The sequence below is a fragment of the Cetorhinus maximus genome, chromosome 12 (genome assembly GCF_964194155.1).
Source record: "Cetorhinus maximus chromosome 12, sCetMax3.hap1.1, whole genome shotgun sequence".
Classification (NCBI taxonomy): domain Eukaryota; kingdom Metazoa; phylum Chordata; class Chondrichthyes; order Lamniformes; family Cetorhinidae; genus Cetorhinus; species Cetorhinus maximus.
This window is the reverse complement of record NC_135890.1, coordinates 20,608,406-20,634,647: the sequence shown is the minus strand read 5'-3', so window position 1 is coordinate 20,634,647 and position 26,242 is coordinate 20,608,406. Positions and strand designations below refer to the sequence as shown.

The 26,242-nt window shown below is 43.7% G+C and overlaps 1 protein-coding gene across 3 annotated transcripts in view; it reads left to right on the top strand.

Annotated features, from left to right (window-relative positions):
• cdhr5-rs (cadherin-related family member 5, related sequence) overlaps positions 1-26,242 on the top strand; it is a 52,118-nt gene that overhangs the window by 4,056 nt on the left and 21,820 nt on the right. For all 3 annotated transcript variants that reach the window (XM_078553125.1, XM_078553127.1, XM_078553124.1), the window contains exons 3-9: positions 1,854-1,995; positions 12,298-12,506; positions 13,792-13,854; positions 16,259-16,351; positions 17,070-17,156; positions 19,493-19,603; positions 24,519-24,689. In XM_078553125.1, the coding sequence (XP_078409251.1) occupies positions 1,914-1,995; positions 12,298-12,506; positions 13,792-13,854; positions 16,259-16,351; positions 17,070-17,156; positions 19,493-19,603; positions 24,519-24,689 (816 nt within the window). In that variant the 5' untranslated portion in view covers positions 1,854-1,913. The remainder of the gene's footprint in view (positions 1-1,853; positions 1,996-12,297; positions 12,507-13,791; positions 13,855-16,258; positions 16,352-17,069; positions 17,157-19,492; positions 19,604-24,518; positions 24,690-26,242) is intronic.

The following is a 26,242-nucleotide window of genomic DNA, read 5'->3' as shown; positions in this document are numbered from 1 at the left end:
ATTACAAGCCTACCGACTCCCACAGCTACCTCGACTACAGCTCCACACACTCCACTTCCTGTGAGGACTCCACCCCATTCTCTCAGTTCCTTCGCCTCCGTCGCATCTGTCCTGATGATGCTACCTTCAAAAACAGTTCCTCTGACATGTCCTCCTTCTTCCTTAACCGAGGTTTTCCACCCACGGTCATTGACAGGGCCCTCAACCGTGTCCGGCCCATCTCCCGCGCATCCGCCCTCACACCTTCTCCTCCCTCCCAGAAACATGATAGGGTCCCCCTTGTCCTCACTTATCACCCCACCACCCTCCGCATTCAAAGGATCATCCTCTGCCATTTCCGCCAAATCCAGCATGATGCCACTACCAAACACATCTTCCCTTCACCTCCCCTGGCGGCATTCCGTAGGGATCGTTCCCTCCGGGGCACCCTGGTCCACTCCTCTATCACCCCCTACTCCTCAACCCCCAACTATGGCACCTCCCCATGCCCACGCAGAAGATGCAACACCTGCCCCTTCACTTCCTCTCTCCTCACCGTCCAAGGGCCCAAACACTCCTTTCAAGTGAAGCAGCATTTCATTTGCATTTCCCCTAACTTAGTCTACTGCATTCGTTGCTCCCAATGCGGTCTCCTCTACATTGGAGAGACCAAACGTAAACTGGGCGGCCGCTTTGCAGAACACCTGCGGTCTGTCCGCAAGAAAGACCCAAACCTCCCTGTCGCTTGCCATTTTAACACTCCACCCTGCTCTCTTGCCCACATGTCTGTCCTTGGCTCGCTGCATTGTTCCAGTGAAGCCCAACGCAAACTGGAGGAACAGCACCTCATCTTCCGACTAGGCACTTTACAGCCTTCCGGACTGAATATTGAATTCAACAACTTTAGATCTTGAACTCCCTTCTCCATCCCCACCCCCTTTCCATTTCTTCCCCCTCCCTTTTGTTTTTTCCAGTAATTTATATAGATTTTTCTTTTCCCACATATTTCCATTATTTCTAAATCTGCCCTGTCAGTCTTTCCACCCCACCCCCACTAGAGCTGTACCTTGAGTGTCCTGCCATCCATTCTTAATTAGCACATTCGTTTAGATAATATCACCACCTTCAACACCTCTTTGTTCCTTTGTCTGTGACATCTTTTGATTATCTGCTCCTATCACTGCTTGCTTGTCCCTACAACACCACCCCCCCCAACTCCCCCCCCCCCCCCACCCCCCCCCCCCCCAACTTCTCTCCCCCAACCTTAAACCAGCTTACATTTCACCCCACTCCTAATATTACTCAGTTCTGTTGAAGGGTCATGAGGACTCGAAACGTCAACTCTTTTCTTCTCCGCCGATGCTGCCAGACCTGCTGAGTTTTTCCAGGTTATTCTGTTTTTGTTTTAGTAAAAACAGTTGCCCAACACATTGACCACCCACCCTGACTGCCCACCCTGACTGTCCAGCTTCACTGACCACCCTGGCCGTCCAGCCTCACTGACCACCCTGACTGCCCACCCCGACTACCCACTCAATTACATACCCAATGTGGAGCCAGCAGCCCATGTCATTGGGTATGGAGGTTTGATGTGAGACTTGCAGTGTTTCTGCAATGTTCAGTGGGCCATAATATAGCAATTATTGTTCAGGGTGCTGGAGGGTGTGAGGGAGTATCTGTGTACAAACTATGTAAAAAGCAAAACTGTACAACCCACAAAATGTGTAAATCAGTAAAGTGAAAACAAAGCTGGTGCAGAAACTGGGGATTGGAGGCTGTTGATCAGTTTGAAGGCTTCATAGAAACAGTGAAATCTCAGATTTCTTTTTTTAAATTCTCATTTAATTCTCTCTTAACAGATTGAGGTGATTGAGGTGTCACTGCCCAATAATTCCGAGAAGCAAGTGAGAAGGGGTCACCCCAGCTCCCACCCAATGGACACTAACAACATGATGAAGATTCACATGCTGATTGTAAGCATGCTGTACGCCCGGTTTACACCAGTCCTCATGGAAGGTAACAGTCACTTTCTCCTTTTCTGCAATGTTTTGCTTCATTGGGTCAGAAGTAAAGTGTAGGAGAACTCGTATTTATATAGCGCCTTTCTTAGCTTCAGGACATCCCAAAGCCTCTTACATACAATTGAATGCATTTTGAAGTTGTTTGCCATCGTAATGTAGGACATGTGGAGGTTTCGTGGTGGGGTGGTAGCGTTCCCATCTGAGCCAGAAGCTTCGGGTTCAAGTCCCACTCCAGGGGCGGGATTTTCCACACCCACCCGCCGCCGCGATCTTCTGGTCCTGCTGCAAGTCAATAGGCTTCTGGCTGGGGTGCCCGCCTCACCCATGGCGGGTCCTGCCCATCACGGGGCCAGAAAATCCCGGCCCAGTACTTGATTGGCCAAGGGAGGGGCACTTGTGAGTAAATCTGCAAATCCTTCCAAAGTATGCCATTGACAGGCAGTAAGAGCAGAAAGGATTGCTGGTCAGCCATGTGATGGAAAGAAAATTGCAGCTCTGCCATCACTTTAGCTCTGAGACTGCAACAAGCAAAGTGTATGTTGTCACAGCAACTTGGACTGCTGGAGTGGGGTGAGGGGGGTAGTGGGTGGCATCAGTTGGCTGGATGGCCAGTGTGGATCAGATTGGTGCCAAAAGCATGGGGTTTGATCCCCGGTCTGGCTAGGGTGGAATTGGGACCTGCTAAATGTGGTGGTGTTCACGGTGTTGAAAGTCAGACTTGCCTTTGGGTAGAGATCTGAAGAAGAATGTAGAACATGTTGCTTGCAATTTGCACACACTAAGGTTCCACAAATGGTAATGTGATAATGACAAAATTATCTGTCTTAGTGATGCTTTACTTCAAATAGTGATGTGGGATCTTTTACGTCCATTTTAGAGGACGGATGTGCCTTCAGTTTAAGGTCCCATCTGAAAATCAGCTCTTCTGACACTGCAGCATTCCCTCTGTGCTGCCATGGAGCATCAACCTGGGTTATGTGCTAAAGTCTCTGGAGTGGGTCTGTCTCCCCTTTGAGTGTAAAGATCCCATGGCACTATTTCAAAGGAGAGCAGACTGGTTTGAGAGATCTTACTGTACATATATGGGCTACTGCAGTTTCTTACATTACAGGAGTTATTACACTGCAACAAATACCACACTGGCTGTAAAGCACTTTGGAAGTCCTAAGGTTGTGAAAGGTGCTATATAAATGCAAGTTCCTTTTCTTTATAGTACCAGACATCAATCAGCCTCTCACCTCACTGACACTGAATGGCTGAACACATTTTCCAAAATATTGGTAGATTGTCATTCTCATCAAGTGTATGCACCATTAGCCTGTAGTGAATCTGCAAATGGACAAAAGCATATGCTTATTGTCAAAGTTACAGGTGGAGGAAAATCAGCATCTGCGTGGTCATACCTGATATCACTCAGAATAGAGATGCAGGGCCAGGCGATGTGTTGTAGCTGCATGATGTGGGAGCTGGTGGACCCCATTGTGGTTTCTAGTGACCACATCTGTAGCAAACGTTGGTTGCTCGAGGAACTCCAGCTCAGAGTTGATGAAGATCACATCAGGGAGGGTGAGAGTTACCTGGACGCTATGTTTCAGGAGACAGTCATAACCCTTAGATTAACTACCTTAAATTCAGCCAGTGGTCAGGGACAGGAAGGTGTGACTATGAGTGAGGCAGGTAGAGGGATCCAGGAAGTAGCGCTGCAGGAGGCTCAGCCCTTGCCCTTATTCAACAGGTTCGAGCGGGGACTGTAGGGAGGATGAGCAAACTGACCATAGTACCGTGGTACAGGGAGCCATTCAGGTGGGGGGAGAAAAGAGAAATGTAGTTGTAATTGGGGATAGTATAGTTAGAGGAATAGATACCGTTCTCTGTAGCCAGGATCGAGTGTCCCGAAGGTTGTGTTGCCTACCTGGTGCCAGGGTTAAGGATATCTCATCTGGACTGCAGAAGAACTTGGAGTGGGAGGAGGAAGATCCAGTTGTCGTGGTCCATGTAGGCACCAACGATATAGGTAGAACGAGGAAAGAGGTTCTGCTGAGGGAATACGAGCAGCTAGGGGCTAAATTAAAAAGCAGGACCAAAAAGGTAATAATCTCCGGATTACTACCTGAGCCACGAGCTAATTGGCACAGGGTCAATAAGATTAAATAGGTAAATGCGTGGCTCAAAGATTGGTGTGGGAGAAATGGGTTCGAATTCATGGGACATTGGCACCAGTACTGGGGAAAGAGGGAGCTATTCTGTTCGGATGGGCTCCACTTGAATCATGCTGGGACCAGTGTCTGGCGAATTGCATAATTAAGGTTGTAGATAGGGCTAAATAGTGGGGGGGGGGGTTCAGTTGCATGGAAATATAAAAAAAATCAAAGTTTAAGGAGAGGGTAAGAGTGCAGGTTAGTGACGAGGCTGATTGTTACCAAAAAGTGAAAGGAAGGGACAGAGTGTGTGAATGCCATATTGCACCAAAGAATCATAAGAGTAGGGAAAATTGACAATAGAGCAAACTTAAAGGCTTTGTATCTGAATGTGCGTAGCATTCGGAATAAAACTAATGAGTTAACAGCGTAAATAGAGATAAATAGGTATGATCTGGTGGTGATTACTGAGACGTGGTTACAGGGAGAACTGGTTTGGAAGCTGGATATCCAAGGGTACTCAGTGTTTTGGAAAGATAGGCAGGAAGGAAAAGGAAGTGGTGTAGCTTTGTTAGTAAAGGAAGAGATCAGTGCTATAGTGAGGAATGATATAGGCATTGCAAAGCAAGACATAGAGTCAATCTGGGTAGAAATAAGAAATAGCAAGGCAAAGAAGTCCCTGGTGGGAGTAACCTATAGGTCCCCAAACAATAGTTCAGCAGTAGGGCACAGTATAAACCAGGAAATACTGGGAGCATGTAAGAAAGGCACGGCAATATTCATGGGCAATTTTAATATGCATATAGACTAGGCTAATCAAATTGGCAAGGGTAGCTTCGAGGGAGAGTTCATAGAGTGTATTAGAGATTGTTTCTTGGAGCAATATGTTGTGGAACCAACCAGGGAGCAGGCTATTCTGGATTTGGTTTTGTGTAATGAGATAGGATTAATTAATGATCTCATAGTAAAGGATCCTCTAGGGAAGAGTGATCATAGCATGATGGAATTTCAAGTCCAGTTTGAGAGTGACAAAAACTTGAGTCCCACGCTAGTGTTCTAGAGTTAAACAAAGGTAACTACATAGGCATGAGGGCAGATTTGGCCCTAGTGGGACTGGGCAGGAAGACTACAAAGTAGGACAATTGATGAACAGTGGCAGATATTTAAGGAGATATTCAATTCCTCCCAAGTAAAATATATTCCAAAGAGGAAGAAAGATGGTAAGAGGGGGAAAAAACATCCATGGCTAAGCAAGGAAGTTAAAGATAACGTAAAGGCAAAGACTAAGGCATACCAAATTGCAAAGGTCAGTGGCAGGCTGGAAGATTGGGAAACTTTTAAAGATCAACAAAGGGCTACTAAAAAAATAATAAAAAGAGCAAAGGTAAATTATGAAAGAAAGCTAGCGCAAAATGTAAAAACTGATAGCAAAAGCTTCTACAAGTATATAAAAGGAAAGAGAGTAGCTAAAGTGAATGTTGATCCCTTGGAGGATAAGACTGGGGAGTTAATAATGGGGAATGCAAAAATGGCAGAGATGCTTAATCAATATTTTGCCTCAGTTTTCACGGTGGAGGACACTAGTACCACCCCAATAGTAACAGGTAATGCAGAGGGTATAGAGAAGGAGGAACTTAGAGCAATCACTATCACTAGAGAAAAAGTACCGAGCAAACTATTGGGATTAAAAGGTGACAAGTCCCCAGGACCTGATGGCCTACATCCCAGGGTCTTCAAGGAAGTGGCAGCGGAGATAGTGGATGCATTGGTTATAATATTCCAAAATTTCCTGGATTCTGGAAAGGTTCCAGTGGATTGGAAAAATGCTAATATAACACCCTTATTCAAAAAGTGTAGAGGGAGGTAGAAAGTAGGAAACTGTAGACCAGTTACTTTAACGTCTGTCGTTGGGAAATTGTTGGAATCCATTATTAAAGAAGTAGTAATAGGGCATCTGGAAAGTCAAAATCAATCCATCAGAGTCAGCATGGTTTTATGAAGAGTAAATCGTGTTTGACTAATTTTCTAGAGTTCTTTGAAGACGTGACAAGCAAAGTGGATAATGGGGATCCTATAGATGTAGTATATCTGGACTTCCAGAAGGCCTTTGATAAGGTGCTGCACAAAAGATTAATACACAAGATCACACAGAGTTAGGAGTAATATATTAGCTTGGAAAGAGGATTGGCTAACCAACAGAAAGCAGAGAGTTGGGATGAATGGGTCTTTTTCTGGATGGCAAGCTGTCACACGGTTCGGTCCTTGGGCCCCAACTATTTACAATTTATATTAATGACTTGGATTCAGGGATGGAAGGTACTATAGCTAAATTTACAGATGACACCAAAATAGGTGGGAAAGTAAGTTGCAATGAAGAAATAAGAAATTTACAAATGGATGTGGACAGGCTAGGTGAAAGGACCAAAATGTGGCAGATGGAGTTTAACGTAGATAAGTGAAAGGTTATCCATTTTGGTCAGAAGAATAAAAAGGCGACTTATTATTTAAATGGAGAGAAACTTCAGAATGCTTCAGTGCAGAGGGATCTGAGTGTCCTCGTGCATGAATCGCTGAAAGCTAGTATGCAGGTGCAGCAGGTAATAAGGGAGGCAAATGGAATTTTGGCATTTATTGCTAAAGGAATAGAGTATAAAAAAAGGAAAGTGTTGTTGCAACTGTGCAAGGCATTGGTAAGACCGCACCTGGAGTACTGTGCATAGTTTTGGTCTCCTTATTTGAGGAAGGATGAAGTTGCATTCAGAGGAGGTTCACTAGATTGATTCCAGAGATGCGGGGCTTGTCTTATGAGGAGAGATTGAACAGTTTAGGCTTATACTCGCTGGAGTTTAGAAGGATGAGAGGAGATCTAATTGAGGTATATAAGATGCTAAAGGAGATAGACAAAGTAGACATGGAGTAGATGTTTCCCCTTGTGGGGCATTCTAGAATGAGAGAACATAGTTTTAGGTTAAGGGGTGGTAGATTTAAATCAGAGATGAGGAGGAATTACCTTTCTCAAAGGGTCATGAATCTGTGGAATTCACTACCTCAGAGTGCAGTGGATGCCGGAACGCTGAATAAATTTGGGGAGGAGATAAGACAGATTTTTAATTAGTAACGGGTTGAAAAGTTATGGGGAGAGGGCAGGAAATTGGAGTTGAGGCCGAAATGAGATCAGCCATGATCGTATTGAATGGCGGGGCAGGCTAGAAGGGCTGAATTGCCTACTCCTGCTCCTAGTTCCTATGTTCTTATGTTATACCTGTCCAAAATTAGCTGCTCCCCAGTTTAACACTGGGTCTTATTGCTTTACTGTCAAGGTTTAATTTGAAGGACTGTTCTGGATTCAATACAATTTACTACCTCACATACCACGACAAGAAGCTCCTTTCCAAGATTGAGGAGCCCTATTTCTCCATAATTGAGCTTTCAGACATTAGCGTCTGGAATTGCCATGGGACTTCCTCTGGAGTAACTTCAGTAGAGGATCAGCAGAAACCCAGTGAAACAGTAGAAACAAGGCTGCTGGGGAAGATCGAGGATTTTCTCTGGAAATTTAGCCCTAGTAGCTCTTCTTTGCACTCCCTCCAGAGTTGAAACATCTCTCAACAACACAACTTGCCAATGGTGGAGTGAAGGGAATTGGGATGCACATGACGCCAGCATTGTAGGGACACAGTTTTCTCAGTGAGTTGTAGGACTGGAGGAGGTTACAGAGAAAGTTGAGGGAACCAGTATAGGTCAGCGAGCAAGGGGGTGATGGGTGTACAGGGCTTGGTGCATGTTAATGTATGGGAAGCAGAGTTTTGGATGACATCAAATTTATGGAGGGTGAAATATAGGAGGCCAGCCAGGAGTACATTGATATAGTTGAGTTTAGATGTAACAAAAGGATAGATGAGGGTTTCAGTGGCAGGTGAGCAGATACGGGGGTGGAGACAGGTGATATTACAGAGGAGGACATAAACAATCTTGGTGATGGAGAGGATATGGGGTCAGAAACTCAGCTCAGGGTTGAATAGGACACCAAGATTGTGAATGGTGTGAAATAGTGGCCAGGGAGAGAGCTGGAGTTGCGGCTAGGAAATGGAGTTTGTAGTGATCTCAGGTACTAAATACAGAATAACAGGGAATGAATCAACTGCATCGGATCTTAGTTATCTTTATTTCTTTCACAGTATTCCTCTCCTGTCCCATATTGTTCCCTCTAGCCCACACCAAATTGAATCATGGGGGAGGCTGAAGATCCATTTAACAGAACTACCCCACAGCCACTCTGAAATTAGGCATTAGGGGTTAAGGGATAATATTATAACTGACTTCCCTATCGACTGCAATTCAACTTAACAGGTAAAATAAATCTGCCATTCTTCCTTTTCCATAGAAAACTAATTGCTGTGAGACATCTTTGCCTCAGTTACTTTGTGTGCTTGTCTTTTCACTTGCTGAACCTGAGTTCAAATTGTACCCCGAGCAATGGGGTGAATATATGAACAGGAGGAGGCCATTTAATCCCTCAAGCTTAATCTGCTAGTGAGATCAGAGTGATCTGGATCTTAACTCCTTCCACCTGCTTTGCCTCCATATGCTTATATATCATTGGCGAGCAAACTTCTATCAATCTCAGATTTAAAATGATTAATTGAGCTACCATTTGCTGTTTTTGAATATAGAAATAGGAGCAGGAGAAAGCCATTAGGCCCCTCAGGCTTGCTTCGCCATCCAACAAAACCATGGCTGATCTGATTGTGGCTTTAACCCCACTTTCCTGCCCTGCTCCCTTGATTCCCTTGTAGATCAAAAATCTGTCTCACTCAGTCTTGACTATATTCGATGACCCAGCCTCAACTGTTCTCTGAGGAAGAGAATTTCAAAGATTGATGACCATCAGAGAAGAAATTCCTCCTTATCTCTATCTTAAGTGGAAGATTTCTTATTTTTAAACTGTGCCTCCTAGTTCTAAATTCCCCAATGAGGGGAAACATCCTCCCAGCATCTACCTTGTCAAGCCCCCTCAGAATCTTATATGTTTCAATAAGATCACCGCTCATTCTTCTAAATTTCAATGAGTACAGGCTCAACCTGCTCAACCTTTCCTCATAAGACAAACCCCTCATCCCAGGAATCAACCTAGTGAACCTTCTCTGAACTGCTTCTAGTGCAATTATATCCCTCCTTAAGTAAGGAGACCGAAACTGTACACAGTACTCTAGGTATGGTTTCACTGATACCCTGTACAGTTGTAGCAAGACTGTCCAACTTTTATACACCATCCCCTCTACAATAAAGGCCAACATTCCATTTGCCTTCCTAATTATTTGCTGTACCTGCATGCTAACTTTTTGTGATTATGTACAGCACCCAGGTCCCTCTATTCAGCATTCTGCAGTATCTCAAATAATATTCTGCTTTTTAATTCTTCCTGCCAAAGTGGACAACCTCACATTATTCCACACCATACTCCATCTGCCAAATTTTTTCCCACTCACTTAACTGAGCCATATCCCTTTGCAAACACTGTATATCCTCCTCACAATTTGCTTTCCTATCTATCTTCGTATCATCAGCAAGTTTAGCTAAAATAAGTTAATGAATGAGCAAGGCTGAGTGAGTGAGTGAGTTGGTAGGTAGATGAGTGGGTGAGTGATTGGGTGGGTAAGTAGGTGAGTGAGTGGATGAGTGAGTAGGCAGTTGGGTCAGGTAGGCAATTGGGTCAGGTAGGTAGTTGGGTTGGGAATGGGTGGTGGTCGGGTCGTTTGGGGTGGTGGTTGGGTTAGTTGAGCAGTCAGTTTAGGTGGATAGTCAGGTTGGGGGTTGGTCGGGTTAGTGTGGGAGGGATTGATTGGGCCTTTCATCCAAATCGTCCAATGTCCAGAGCAGTGAAGTCTGGACTTCAGCCTGTGTTGCAGAAGTCCTGGTGCACAGACATGTAATTGCCCAGGAAGTTTAAATTATCGATGGGCTGATTTGCGCTGCACTGGACCTTCGGCGAATGTCTCTAACACTGAGCTCAGGGTTGGAGACTTGTGCCTGAAACATGGGACTTACCCAGATACCTACCCAGGAAATGTTATGCTAGTTAATACCTGGTCTAACTCAAACTAGCCAGCATAACTGAACTGAGCACCACAAACAACGCCCCCCAATCAATCCCTCCCACACTAACCCGACCAACTCCCAACCTGACTATCCACCTGAACTGACTGCTTAACCAACCCAACCACCACCCCAACCGACCCGACCACCACCCATTCCCAACCCAACTACCCACCTGACCCGACTGCCTACTCACTCATCCACTCACTCACCTACTTACCCACCCAATCACTCACCCACCCACCTACCAACTCACTCACTCACCCATGCTCATTCATTAAAAGACTTGAGACCTTAAAAAATTTACCTGAATATGGCAGCTAGTGCCATAAAAAGGGGGTGTGCCCTGTCCTTTCAGCTCTCCTGCACTCGCTGGACTTAGCCTGAAGAGGCTGCGTTGATCCAGCTCTGCTTCAGCCAGATCAGAAGAACTGGCTGAAAATGGGTAGTTCCAATGGGGCACAGAAAACTTGGTGAGCAGCGGCAATGTGCCCAGCATTGCCACTGACTGGAAGATCTGGGTCAATCTGATACCTGCTCCACAGTGGCCTTTCATTTGACCTCTGCTTTCCCACCATTATTTCTTCCAATTTTCATGTGTTTTTATATTAATTTTCATTCCATAAGCTTTCAGCACTTGATTCATTCTATCCATTCGTATCTGTAAGATCTTCTGCTGTGCTAGCCAGTAGGGCCTGGTTGTCTGCAAATTGCACTACTTTCACCAATTGACCTCCTACTTTGAAACCTTTCTGTACTTCATCTAGTGCTTCTTTTATCATGGCTTCCACATAGATGATAAAAGAGCAATGCCGATAGTATATGGCCTTGTCTCACCCCTTGTCCAATTACACGAGGTTCAGTTTCATGGATTTTCCAAACATAAAAAAAATTGCTCAGCATAGGAATGAATAGAGATCTTAAGAGAATGATCAAAACTGTGATTTGGAGAGTCTTGTTGTATGGGGTTGAAACATGGACCTTGAAAAAGCAAACATTCAAGGAATAGAGAGTTGTGAAATGGAGTTCAGGAGGAGGATGGGGCAGTCAGTTGGAGAGAACACATGAACAATGAAAAAGTTCTCAGGATGGTGGAAGAGGAAAGATCAGTAGTGAATGTCATCATCAATCAACAAGGTTGGATTGGCCATACTCCAATGTCACGAGAACTTGATAGGGAGGTGACTGAAGGATGTTTGGTGGGATGCAGACCAAGAGGGAAAAAGAAAATGATGATGTTGGACAACTCAAAATTGAAAATAGGAGGCTCCCACGAGCAACTGGAGAGGAAAGCATAAAACAGCGAGGCATGGAGAAATGAGCAGAGGACCTGCCCTTAGACAGGTCACTACTACTACCTAGACTGCCCCACAAAGGAAAAATGGTTCTCTCCATCTATCCTATCAATTCCTTTCAAACTCCTGAAAATCTCAAATTGTCCCCTAACCTTCTATATTCCAGAGAATAAAAGCCTGGTTTGTGGAATCTCTCTTCATAATCTAACCCTTGGGGCCCTGGTTAGGCTCTAGTGAATTTTCACTGCATTCCTTTCAAGGTCAATATTCTAAGGTGTGGCGTGGGTATGAAACTCTTTTTTCAATGCTGCTAGTATAAATCTTTAGTGAAATGACTTCTGACCAAACTCCTGCTCCTATGCCACATGAAAACCTTTTAAAAAAGTTAAGATCTACTAACATGGCCCTATTCTTATCCTTGACTTACTTTCCAGATGTTTGTTATTGGAAAGACTGAACTCCATTACCTCAGGGAATTACAGTTAGTAATGAGCCTAATGTTTGTTTGCTCAATATGCAGTGCCCTCATATATTAGGTTGGGTTATCCAGAATTACAAGGCCAATCATTGATCAGTAATCTCCTGTAGAGTCAATGCCCAAGTTGGTGGCCAATCATTGGCCAGTGGTCTCATCAGGATCACTGCCCAAATTGCTAGGCCAATCATTGGCCTTATCTGGTCCTAGGGTCTGCTGACCAAATGGCTGAATGCAATAATGTGATTTATGAACTATTTAGCTTAGCATTATTTCTTCTTCATCTGCATTAGGTAACCTGTGTTCTGGAGGGCAAGACCATTACATTGATATTAAAGAGAACAGTCCAGATGGCACATATATTGCAAAGCTCACCATAAATGGCAACCTATCCACCGGAGAAATCAACTTGAATCTGACAGGAACGGATATGGAGTGGTTTCGATTGGAGAAGAAAGTCATCAAGTTGAATGTGTTGCCTACCAGACAGTTGGATCGAGAGGTACAGATGCAGGATAGGAGAGTCTGGGAGTCCTGGGATAGGAGAGTTGGAGTTTGAGGTGATCTTGAAGCTTTTCAAATTCTGAGGGTTTTGACAAGATTGATCCAGGCAAATTATTCATTGTAAAGGCAGAAAATGCTGCAAATACAAAACAAAGTTCTTCTGCACCTGAAAAAGGACCAGTTAGCAAGGGCAGGAGCTTTGTCTGATCTGCCAATAGGCCTGTGGTACTTTCCAAATCATCATTTGTCATGTTCAAGCCTAGTCAATGTCATCAACAGGCAGTCAGGGAATTCACACATTAACCCCATACTATCCTCATTTGATATCCAAATACAAGGTATGCCCAAATGAAAGTTGCCTTTGGTTTGAACATTTCTGGATTATGGAAGGGGCATAAAAATCATCTCCATTCCTACTTTTAATCATCTCCAGAGCCTCCTGTTGAAAAGTATTGTGAGGGTGGGCAGGCTGGCTTATGATGTCTCCCAGGGTCAACACTCCGTGTGTAAGCATGAAGAATGACTGCTTGGACTGGGTGTTGAAGGATATTGGCTCCTCCCTTATTTTGAGACACTGCTTTATAAATTGGCACATGCTGTCCATTTTTCAGGGTGTGAAACGGGCACAGTAATGACAACAGAAGGATAAACAATGCCCAATTTGCACACCATTCACCACCTTAAATAATCAGTCCCTCCACCACCAGTGCACTGCACTTGTAGTGTGAACCATCTACAAGATACACTACACCAAATCACCAAAGTTTCTTTGGCAGAATGTCCCAAACTGGCAAACTCTACCATCTAGAAGGACAAGGGCTCCAAATGCATGGGACCACCATCACCTCCAAGTCACAAAGCATCTTGACATGGAAATATATTGCCGTTCCTTCATCATCACTGGGTCAAAACCCTAGAATTCCTTGCCTAACAGCACTGTGGGAGCACCTTCACTGCACAATGCAATGGCTCAAGAAGGCAGCTCACACTTTTTCAAGGGCAGGTAGGGTAAGGCAATATATGCTGGCCTTGTCAGCACTGTCCACGTCCTGTGAATGAATAAATGTTTAAAAAAAGCATAGGCGAGCAATGTTAATGAGACCCAAGGCCCAACTTCAAGCTGGTCTCAGGCCTCTCAATTGGGGTCGTCAATGGTTATGATCTCAAAAACAGACCATGACCAATTTGTATCCCCCCTGTCTTTAGAAGGGTAGATGAAAGCATGTTGGCTATTGAGTGTGAACTCTTACTCTAACATTATGCATGTCGTATTTCCTCAACAGCTACTGACCACACCCCTTCTCTTTGCCACGATAACCTGTACTGATGTTGCATCTTCAGATCAGGTACATGAATGTCTCACTATTTTTATTCTAATCCTTTCCAAACATTTACTGATAGATACCTGCAGATTGAAATACAATAAATATTATCACATTTATTTAAGAAATGCATTGTCCATCAATATATGGGCAGGAATATCCAGTGCCAATGGAGTAACACAATCTTCGGCCACAAGGGTATTGGATTGATCTAGACAAAGACATCGATCCATATTCCTCTCTTCTTTGTTCCTACCCAATGAAAGCTCTAAGATGTCATATACTAAAGGTACCAGTTTGAGATCAGTGCATACTGGTTGCAAAGTGAGCTGTACACCTGAGTTATACTGCTGCTTTTGTCTAATTTATTGGTTAGGAACAATGGAGCTCTACAATCTGTTACTGACTTCCAAAAATTAACACTGAACCAAATTGCCCAGCTGGGAATTTTCAAACTTTGTTCCACATTGATTGTAGTTATACTGCAGCTGGTGTGTGAAGTCTAAGGAGTGGGAATCTACCTCTGGGAGATGACCTAACAGCGTTTGTCTAAAGATGAACTGGTAATTTCAGACTCAAATGCTATGACACGGCCTGCACTAATCTGAAAACCCAAAGTGTTTTGCATCAACCACAATGTGAAGTACAACTAGCCCACAGGAACATCCTGATCTAAGCTGCGAGGGTAATATTTTACTGCTTTTGAAGCTATTCTTTTATTTTAAACAAGATCATATATTGATGACATCAAAAAAGCTCTGGGTTAAAGTAACTTAAAGAGTAACTAAGTCTACAGCACAGAAATAGGTTATTTGGTCCAACTGGTCTTTTCTAATGTTTATGCTCCACAGGAGACTCCCCTTATCCTACTTCTAACCTTATCAGCATAACCTTCTTTTCCTTTCTCCCTCATGTGTTTATCTAGCTTCCCCTTTAATGCATCTATGCTAATCACCTCAATTACCCCTTGTACTAGTGAGTTCCACATTCTAACTACTGTTTAGGTAAAGAAGTTTCTCTTGAATTCCCTATTGGATTTATTAGCGATTGTCTTATATTTCCGGCCTCTAGTTTTGGTCTTCCCCACAAGCGGAAAAATGTTCTCTATTTCCCTATGTTGTTTTCCCTTGTGCGGGTAATGCACCTGCTTGTTATTTTCTCCACTTTACCCACCCTTTCTCGCTCCCCACACCCCTACCTCTGTCTTCCTATGTCACTCATGACTGAGAACGTCGATCCTGGGTCTGGGTCTATACCACAGCAACAGGCAAAGCGTATTCCTCCCTCTGACCTACCTCTCCTTCCCCCAATTCAGTGTCTCTGGCCATGAACTCAGCCAAGTGAAGGACTGCAGTGTCAACCCAGCTTCCACCCTAAACACCCTCTTCCTAGGTACTAGCTCTATGGTGCTATTTGATGTCAGGGACTGCCTTGTAGAGAAGTGACTGGGAGTTTAGTAGGAAGAAATCAAAAATACACTTGATTCGATCTGACAGAAAGCAATTAGCAAAATAACCAGGGGGGAGATGAAAAGGCTTTTTTTTTTAAACTGTGAGTTGTTCAGTTCTGCAATGCACTGCCTGAAAGGATGGTGGAAGCAGATACAATAATAACTTGCAAAAAGGAATTGGATAAATACTTGGAAAGGAAACATTTGGCAGCGATCTGGGGAAAGAACAGGGAAGTAGGACTAATGGGCTAGCTGAAGCAAAAAGCTAGTACAGGCATGGTGGGTTGAATGGCCTCCTTCTGTGCTGTAAGATTCTATGATATTATCACAGTCAGTTTTCCTCTGAACTTTCTTCTCTTGCTTCTACCAAGCTATAAATATGCCATTCTACAGCCTTCTTCCCCCTCTTTTATATTAAGGTTTAAACTCATTATACCAACCCTACTCTGTAGAGCCCCTCAACACACTTAGCCATCCTTTCTTCCTACAATCCTCAGGCTTATAAAATCCAAGCTTGCTATTAACACCCGTTTTATCTCACCATCTCCCAATTTTTTATCAACCTTGGTGGGGCTTGCAGAATGGGCCTTAATTCGTAGGAAAGAAAGTTACAGAACAGAAGTAGGCTATTTGGCCTCTTGTGTCCGTGCTAGCTCTTTGAAAGAGCAACCCTACTCAGTCACACATGCCTGATTTTTTTTCCCATAACCCTGTAAGTGTCTCATCTTCAGGTACATGTCCAACTCCATCTTAAAATTATTTATGGAATCAAGTTCCACCACCTTTTCAGGGAGAGTGTTCCAGATCCCAACAACTCATGGCTGAGGTTCCATGGGAAAGAAGCAAACCACTAGAGGAAGATGGATGGAAAGTCGGGTATCGGTTTGACAGGTTGCATGTTACTCAGTTTCACTCAGATGCTGACACTTCCTCCACCTGTAACTTCGACAATAAACATATGCTTTTGTCTATTTGCAGATCCACTACAGGCTAATGGTGCAGGTACTTGATGAGAATGACAATCCACCAATATTCCTGAAAGAAAGTGTTCAGCCACTCAACATCAGTGAGGTGAGAAGCTGACTGATATCTCGTACAATAAAGAAAAAGAACTTGCATTTATATAGCACTTTTCACAACCTCAGGACGTTCCAATGTGCTTCATAGCCAGTATAGTACTTACTTGAAGTGCAATCAGTGCAGTAACTAATTTGTGGACGGCAAGATCCCATAAACCCCTTTTACATCTATCTGAAAGGCCAGAAAGATCCATCCAGGGACTTGAGCACATAATCTAGGCATTCCAGTGCAGTACTGAGAGAGCGCTGCACCTTTGGAGATGCTGACCTTCGGATTAGATGGTAAATCAAGGCATCATCTGTCCTCTCGGATGGATGTAAAAGATCCTGTGCCATTATTATAAGTGGAGCAGGGGAATTCTCCTGGCCAATATTTATTCTCAACCAACATCACTAAAACTGATGTTTTGGTCATTATCGCATTACTGTTTGTGGGACCTTGCTGTGCACAAATTGGCTACTGCATTGCAATAGAGAATACACTTCAAAAAATACTTCATTTACTGCAAAGTACTTTGGGATGTCCTGAGGTCATGAAAGGCACTATATCAATTCAAATTCTTTATTTTGTTCTTGTTCAGACTTCTGTTTGAAAGCTGCCCTTCAAACCAAATACCCTTTGCACTCTGCTGTTTCTGAGTTTCAAACCACCAAAGCTCCTGAAGCATCTTTAAACTTGTGCTTTCTTGTTCCGTCTCCCACACTCACAGCTGACACCAGTGGGCGACGTTCTCGTCACACTTCAGGCACATGACAAGGACGGTGACGACCTCATCTACATGATTGACAGCGCGTCGGTAGGTGAAAGTTTAAAAGAATTACGACTGAGACAACTGCCTTGTAGAGGAGTAAGATGAATATCTGTTTGGGACCAGGAATGGTATAGCATCTTACAGCAACAAAGGAGGCCACTTGACCCATTGCACCTGTGCCAGCTCTTTGAAAGAGCTATTCAATTCATCCCATTCTCCCTCCTCTTTTCCCATATCCCGGCAAATGTTTCCTTTTCAGCTATCTATCCAATTCCCTTTTGACAGTTACTATTGAATCAGCTTCCGCCACCTTTCCAGGCAGTGCATTCCAGATCTTAACGACTTGTTCTGTAAAAATAAATTCTCCTCAACTCCCTCCTTGTTGTTTTGGCAATTTTGTTTCTCTGGTTACTGACCCTCCCACCAGTGGAAACAGTTTCTCCTAATTTACATTATCAAAACCCTTCATAATTTTGAACACCTCGATTAAAACTCCTCTTAACATTCTCTGCTCTAAGAAGAATAGTCCAAACTTCTCTAGTCTCTCCACAGAACCAAAGTCCCTCATCCCTCAATTGGTGAAACACACAACTGGGAGGTGATGAGCTCCTATGTTGCTGGGGCTGGAAGATGTTGAACATGATGAAGAGCCTGTGAAGGTCTAATAATGGAGATGTGAGTCTGGGTGAATATCCCGTGCAGGAGCCAAACCTGTTTCCCTCTGGATTTGACAGTACATGGCCAGAGACAATAGTTTGGAACTATTTGGCACTGGCCTGTCCAAATGAGTGGGCATATTTAAATGAGGTGGTTATGGCGTGGTATTTTCAGATGCTCCCATTTATGCCAGTTGTTAAATGTGTCCATATAAAACGAGCTTCCCCAACATTGCTAGGCTACCCCTGCTCTCAACCGGGTTAAATTCAGACACAAATTTAAAGGCCCACAGCGGGTACAGAAGCTCTATTGATCCATCATTTCATCTTCTTCCCTGGAAACTGAAACAAAACTTGAGAATATTCACCCGTTTAGTGAGTTACACATTATGCTGCAGTCTGTGGCCCACAATCGCGATAAATCACAATAGATTCTTGTTCTTGGTTAGGCCAGAGCTAAGAGGAGGCAGAAAGTTGGTTTAGAGAGATGGTGTCGTGAATAGTGATCTAGTTGACCCTGGGGTATCTACTAATGGCACTGGAAGAGATCTGCGGACTGGCTGCACTCCCTACATTTCATCGTTATGCTGACAGTGTAAGATAGATGATGATGCTCAATTTAAAATTGGGGTAGGGAGGAACATGGGGGTAGAAGTTGGATCTTGTTGCTTTTAGGTGTAAAACAGGCATAACAAGGGTCAGTTTCCAGGACCAACACCCCGTGTGCAAAATATGGCTGAAAGACACCTGACCTGTTACTGGAAAAGGGTCATTTTTCAGGAGTCCTGAACAAGCAAAGGTCCCCTCCGGGAAACTGGATATCACATAGCAGGAGCCAAACTTATTTCCCTCTGGATTTGACAGTACATGGCCAGAGACAATAGTTTGGAAGAAAAAGTAATTTTAATAAATCATTGCTGAGGAGTAGAAAGAGCCAGGAATGCTTTTATGGATTTCAGAGTTTCCTGATTGTGCCAACTCTCCCCCCTTTGCTGCTCCACTCACAACCCCACCCATGCCTTCAATTCCTACCCCATCCCAGGATCCATCTTCAAGCTTTGCTGACATGGCAAGCTGCCTGATATCCATCTTTTGAAGATGGGTGAGCTGCATGTGGAACTGCCAGCTGCTCACCTAACTGATGTCATTGGAGCCTGAAGCCTCTCGCTTCATGCACCGATTTCCTACCCCATAACCTCCAATTGGAGCTCAAAGTCATCATGGTGATTCTAGTCGAAGGGTCCAGGTCATCAAGTAGGACAGCTATCAAAGTGGAAACAAGACAATAATTACTAGAATCAATAAACAGTATTCAGGTAATCCCATTCCTAGCATTATAAGTGGAAAGGAAGACTGGAGGAGGGAATGACTCCACACTGTAAGATGCTAGGAGAAATATGTTGGAACAGGAGTTGCTGTATTGAGTCTTTGTTTCAAAAAAAAGAGAAACTCATGGGTCGGGGTCAGTGGGGCTGGGAATATCAGGAAAAGTTATTTGTAGCTCAAGAGGAGCAAGTGAAGAAAGTTGAAAAGAACAGTGGTAACAGCAAAATCAAAGTAACAAAAACAAAAACAAAAAAGGTTGCAATGGATAAAGAGAGCAAGATAGAGAGAGTTTGGGGGAGAGAAAATTGTGTACCAGCTGAGAAGCTTCTCTCTGTCTCCTCACCTGCTGATGAATGAGTGAAGTCTATCATTCTTTCAAACTCTGTCTTTCTGTTGTAGAGTGATGCAGAATTCTTCAGGATTAACTTGCCGAGCAGCGGACAGGTCCTGTTGGCCCAACACCTGGATTTTGAGGTGAAGAAGGAGTTGGATCTAATGGTTTACGCCATGGTATGGAAACTCAATTTTACGATGAGCTTTTTCTTCTGGTGAGACATTGCCTGCAGTTTCCTAATGAACAAAAACTAAAATGAAGGAGCCTCAGATAGTGGGGCTGATACCCAAGATGATATTGAGATCATGCAGGTGGTTTCTGCAGTGAAACTGAGACAGAGGCAGTGATATCTGTGGTGATATTGAGGCAGTGGGATTGACATCAGTGGCGATTTGCAGATAGTGTGGGTGATATCTGTGGTGATATTGAGACAGTGGTGGAGATATCCACAGCAATATTGAGGCAGTGGTGGTATTATCTGCGGTGAAATTGAGATGGAGAGGGTGATATTTGCATTGAATTTGAAATAGTGGGGCTAATTTCTGCAGTAATATTGAGATAGTGAGGCTGGAATCCACAGTGCTATTTGGATAGTGTGGTTGATAACCATGGTAATATTGAGACAATGGGGATGATATCTGTAGGTAGATTGAGATAATGGGGGTGATATCTGGGGTGATATTGAGACTGGGAGTGATATCCACAGTGATATTGAGATAGTGGAGGGATGATATTTCTGGTGATATTAAGATAGAAAGTCTGGTAGCCACTGTGTTATTGAGACCGTGCAGATGATATCTGTGGTAATAATGTATTGTGAGAGTGGGAACGATACATTGTCATCTCTTGCTCAACCCTTGTGCTACCTTGGAAACCTCAGGTAAGCCCCCAGGGAAATATTGCTCAACATAAGAACACAAGAATTAGGAGCAGGAGTTGACATTCGGCCTCTCAATCCTGCTTTGCAAATCGAGAAGTTCTTTGCTGATATGATTGTGGCCTCAACTCCACTTTCCTGCCTGACTCTCATAACCCTTGAAGCCCTTGTAGATCAAAATCTGTCCACCTCAGTCTTGAATATATTCAAATATCCAGCCTCCACTGCTCTCTGGGGAAGCGAGTTCCACAGACTAACGATCCTCTGAGAGAAAAAAATTCTCCTCATTCCAGTCTTAAATGGGAGCCCTAATTTTAAAACTGTTTCCCTCTAGCTCTAGACTCCCTCACAAGTGGAAGATCTCTCAGTATCCACCCTGTCACGCTCCCTCAGGATCTCTTATATGCTCCAATAAGATCATCTCTCATTTTCCTAAACTCCAATGGGTATAGATCCAACATGCTCAACCTTTCCTCATAAGATAACCCCTTCATCCCTGAAATCAGTCGAGTGAACTTTCTCTGAACTGCTAATGCAATTATATCATTCCTTAAGTAAGGAGACCAAAACTGGACACAGTACACCAGATGTAACATAAGGCCTTGTACAACTGCAGCAACACCTCCCTACTCTTACATTCGATTCCCCTTGAAACATTCCATTTGCCTTCCTAATCACTTGTTGTGCCTGCATCCTAACGTTTTGTGATTCATGTACCAGGACACCCAGGTCCCTCTGTACCGTAGAGTTCTGCAATCTCTCTCCATTCAAATAATATGCTGCTTTTCTATTCTTCCTGACAAAGTGAACAAGTTCACATTTTCCCACAATATACTCCACCTGACAAATTTTTGCTCACTCAAACTATCTAAATCCCTTCGTAGACTCTTTATGTCCTCTTCACAACTTACTTTCCTACCTACCTTTGTGTCATCAGCAAATTTAGTTACCATACATTCAGTTCCTTCCTCCAAGTCATTGATATATGATTGTGAATAGTTGAAGCCCCAACACTGAATCCTGTGGCACATCACTAGTAACATCTTGTCAGAACAAAAATGACCCATTTATCCTTACTCTCTGCTTCCTATTACCTAACCAATCCTCTATCCATGCTAATATGTTACTCCCTACACCATGAGTTCTTATTTTGTTTAGTAACATTTGATATAGCACCTAATTGAATGCCTTTTGGAAATCCAAGTACACCACCTTGGAGCACTTTATCTTATACTACTTTATCTACCTTACACCACTTATCTACCTTGCTTGTTACTTCCTCAAAGAACTCTAATAAATTAGCCAAACATGATTTCCCTTTCATAAAACCATGTTGACTCTGTCTGATCCCATTATGATTTTCTAAATGTCCTGCTATACCTCCCTAATAATGGATTCTAACAATTTCCCTATGTTAGGCTAACTGGCCTTTGGTTTCCTTCTTTCTCTCTCCCTCCTTTCTTGAACAGGGGAGTTACAGTTAAGATTTTCCAATCCACTGGGACTTTTCCAGAATCTAGGGAATTTTTGAAAATCACAACTTTTGCATCTACTATCTCTGCAGCCACTTCTTTTAAGACCCTAGGATACAAGCCATCAGCTCCAGGGGACTGGTCAGTCTTTAGTTCTAATAGTTTTCCCGATTCCATTTCCCTAGTGATTGTGATTGTTTTGAGTTCCCCCTTCCCTTTTACCTTTTGATTTTCAAGTATGCTTTGGAATGATTTTGTGTATTCTACAGTGAAAACAGACACAAAATACCTATTCAACACTTCTGCCATTTCCTTGTTTCCCATTATTAATTCCCCAGTCTCACCCTCTAAGGGACCAGTGCTCACTTTAGTTACTCTTTTCTTTTTTAAATACTTGTAGAAACTTTTGCTATCTGTTTTTATATTTCTATAAAGCTTTCTCTCATATTCTAATTTTTCCCTCTTTTCCATCTCCCTCATTTCTTTGTTGGTTTCTAAAATCTGCCCAATCTTCTAATACTAATTTTCACAGTACTGTACACTTTTTTTCTTTCAATTTGACACTATCCTTAACTTCCTTAATTAGCTACAGATGGTGCATCCTTCTCATAGAGTCTTTTTTTCTTAATGAAATATATCTTTGCTAAGGGTTTTGAAATATATCCTTAAATGTCTGCCATTGTTTCTCTACTGTCTTACATTTTAACCTGTTAATGGGCCTATAAACTACTCCCACAAGTGACTTCTTACCATTGCTATTTCTTATCTTTACTCAAACTGATACTACATCTTGATCTTCTGAACTAAGGTTATCTCTCACTGTTGTACTAATGTCATCCTTAATTAACAAAGCTACCCTAGAGCTTCCTGTCCTTCTGACATGTCAAATACCCAGCCTTGGTCACCTTGCAACCACGTCTCTGAAATGGCTATTAGTTCAAACATATTTATTTCTATTTGTTCGATCAATTCATCTGTTTCATTACAAATGCTATGTGCATTCAGATACAGAGCCTTTAATCCTGTCTTTTTACCATTCTTGCAAAGTCTGGCCTTATCTGCTGGTGCATTCTGTTCCTTTCTGCCACATTCTGGTTATCATTATCCATATCTCTACTCTGCTCTATTGCCTTGTCCTTTCTCTTTAATTTACCACGTTTCCCCTCACGTGATCCCTCATCCTCACTATCAATTTATAACCCTCTCGACTGCCCTAGTGATATGACTCACCAGTACATTGGTTCCAGCACGGTTAGGTGAAGACCATCCCAACAATACAGCTCCCACTTTCCCCAGCACTGGTGCCAGTGACCATGAATCAAAACCCATTTCTCCCACACTAATCTTTGAGCCACACATTCAATTCTTTAATCTTATTTACCCAACGCCAATTTGCTTGTGGGTCAGGTAGTGACCCAGAGATTATTACCTTTGTGGTTCTGCTTTTCAATTTAGCCCCTAGCTACTCATAATTCCTAAGCAGAACCTCTTTCCTAGTCCTGTCTATGTCAGTGGTACACATGTGGATCATGACAACTGGATCCATCTTTTCCCACTGCAAGTTCCTGTCCAGCCCTGAGCAGACGTCCTGAACCCTGGCAGTGGACAGGCAACACAGCCATTTGGACTCTCGGTCTCTGCTGCACACAACTGTGCCTATTCCCCTGACTATACTGTCCCGTACTACTGCTACATTCCTATTTACTCTCCCGACTTGAATGGCTCCCTGCACCACAGTGCCATGGTTAATTCGCTCATCCACCCTGGAGTCCCCAGTCTCGTCCATACAAGCTGCATGAATCTCGAACCTGTTGAACAATTGCAAGGGTTGAGGCTCCTCCACTTCTACCTTCTGAGTCTCCAAACCTGCCTCACTCACAATCACACCCTCCTGTCCCTGACCACAGACCAAATCCCCCAAGATCAGTGTTCTGTTTATTTTTAACAGTAGTTTTGGATCTAATTCTAAGTGATTTGACATGTGTTACCCTCTGACTTGAAGCAGATTAAAAGACAGGATTCTGAGGGGACCTGTCCTCAATCTGAAAGAAGGACCCAGGGCCAAAGTTCAGGATGCCACCATGTTTGGAAAGAGCAGGAAAGTAGCATGGTAAATCAGGAAGTCACTAGATGATAGCCAACATTAGTTTGAAAATCTTGTAAATTACAAAATGAAGGGATGACTGAGAGAATTGTACAGGCTTAATGTCCTGAGCAAGAATGAGTTGCTGTAGGAGATGGTACAATGAGTCTCAATTCCAATGCAGTGAGGGTGCAGGGGGAATGAATGCTTGGCCTTGGAAAAAACAACAGCAGAAAATTGAGAGAAGCAATGACAACAGCACTGTGAAAATAATAGAGATAAGAGAGAGAGAGAGAGAGAGAGGAAAGACAGATGAGAGAGAAAGAGGAAAGAGGGAGAGGGAATGGAACAAGAAGAGGAAAGTTGGAGCGAGTGGTGAGAGGCAGAGAAAGATCGATTGAAGTTATCATCAGGGCTTTTTAATTTCATCATGAACCACAACCTGCCTGGAATATTCTTGAAATTGTTCCTGCTTCACCACCAGAGATTCCTCTGATATACAGCAGAGAAGCGGAACAGTTCTGAGGAAATTTCAGGTCCTTGTTACATTGCCTAGGTTACCTTTGTTGTTGTGACCTTCTACCATATTCCTCCCCAATTGAGTCAGTCTTACTACTTTAGCATTTCCTGCAGCAAGCTAACATTGACCTCTCACGTAGGAAATGAATACCAAAGAGAGATACAACACATCAGCGAAAATTACCATCACTGTGTTGGACGGGGATGATCAGTACCCAAGATTCCTTCCCTGCAACTTCCTGTCACATGGGAAGGCCAGAATCTGTGTCAACCCGATCTACATAGGAAATGTCACTGAGACAAAGCTACCGGTAAGAAGGAGTCATGAGAAACATTCAGAGTTGGTTTCATGCATTTGGAAGAAGGGTCATCCTCATTGGTTAAAAAAAAATGTATGGGGCATGATTTTTGAAATCCCACCACAGGATCATTGAGACACCCAGCTCAATAGCACCATGATGCAAACCCAATTCTCTCCTCATTACATATGCAACGCATACAGTTAACAATCTCCTGGGCCAGGATTTTACAGTCGGCGTGCGGGGTGGGCCCGACACGCGGCATATAAAATGACACGTGATGATGTCGGGCGTACGTCCCGACGTCATCGTGCTGTCTCGCGATGTTTCATTCAGCGGGCACAGTCAGCTGTGCGCCTGCCGATAATTGAAGGGCCTATTAAAGACATTAAGGAACTAATTAATTTCAAATTTATGCTGCCCGTCCAACCTAACGGCTGGCGGGCAGGCAAAAGGGCCAAGCGGCCTTCATATCCATGAGCGGGATGAGGTTTCCTAAAGCTTTTACAAATTGAATAAAAACTTTTTATGAAAAATAAAAACACGTCCCACCTCATGCGTGAAAGAGTGCTAGACCCGACTCCCCCTCCTCCCCCCGCCCGCACAGGTAGCGCTTAGTGCTACCGCTCGCGTATTACGCTGGGCGGGCCATAGTTGGCGGTGCGGAGCCAATTGTGGGCAGCGGTTGGCTCCGTGACCACCCGCTCCCGCTGAGCCCGCCCGACGCAGGAAAAATTCAGGCCCCAGACACGGCTATCGAAAGAAAAGTTGCAAGGATATTTATAAAAGTTGCATATAATTTAGTCATTTTCTTTGAATGTTTTTGTCTATTCGTAATAAAACGATTGGAGATTGGATAAAAGGGTTGTTTGACAGACAGTCAAGAATTGGGTAACAAAGAGCTTGCTCGCTTTCCAATTGGGAAGACAGAGCCTGGTGAAGATGGACATGTCAGGTGACCAATGGCAGATGTGTTGAGCAGAGTGATTAAAGGTGCAAGGTCATGTAATGAAACCCCTAGGAATATGTCCAACTAAAGTTGGCAATCCAAGCAGGAACTTTCCTGATGGAAACCCACTGCTGCAGAGGGTTGGGCCTGGAGAGTGATGCAGTGGTGTTGTGGCTGGCCACCAGAAGAGGGCGAAAGTCATTTAAAAGGGGACTGAAGACCCCCTTTCCTCCCCACCTTGATGAATGCATCAATTAAAGCTGAGGCCTTGAAGATTGGGATCTTTATGGAGGGAGAGGAATCCATGACTGAGTCCTCATCCCCCTAAGCAATTAGGGGACTTAGCTAGTTTGCTAGTTGTGAGGATGCTATTTGGATGAGTCTGGAGCATCTATAAACCTGCCCTTAGTCACGTAGGGCTGCATTTATTGGGTGCCATGATTCCCGCACCCACCCCCCAGCTAAAAATTCAGGGTTTGGGAGACCACCCCTGCTCCAGATGGCTGCCCTGCAACCATGGCCGTTAATTGGCTTGAGGCCTTGAGGCTGGACTTCCGCCCCTCAGCAACAGGAAGTCCTGCCTCAGATAGCTGCCAGCGAATCAAAGGATGCTGGT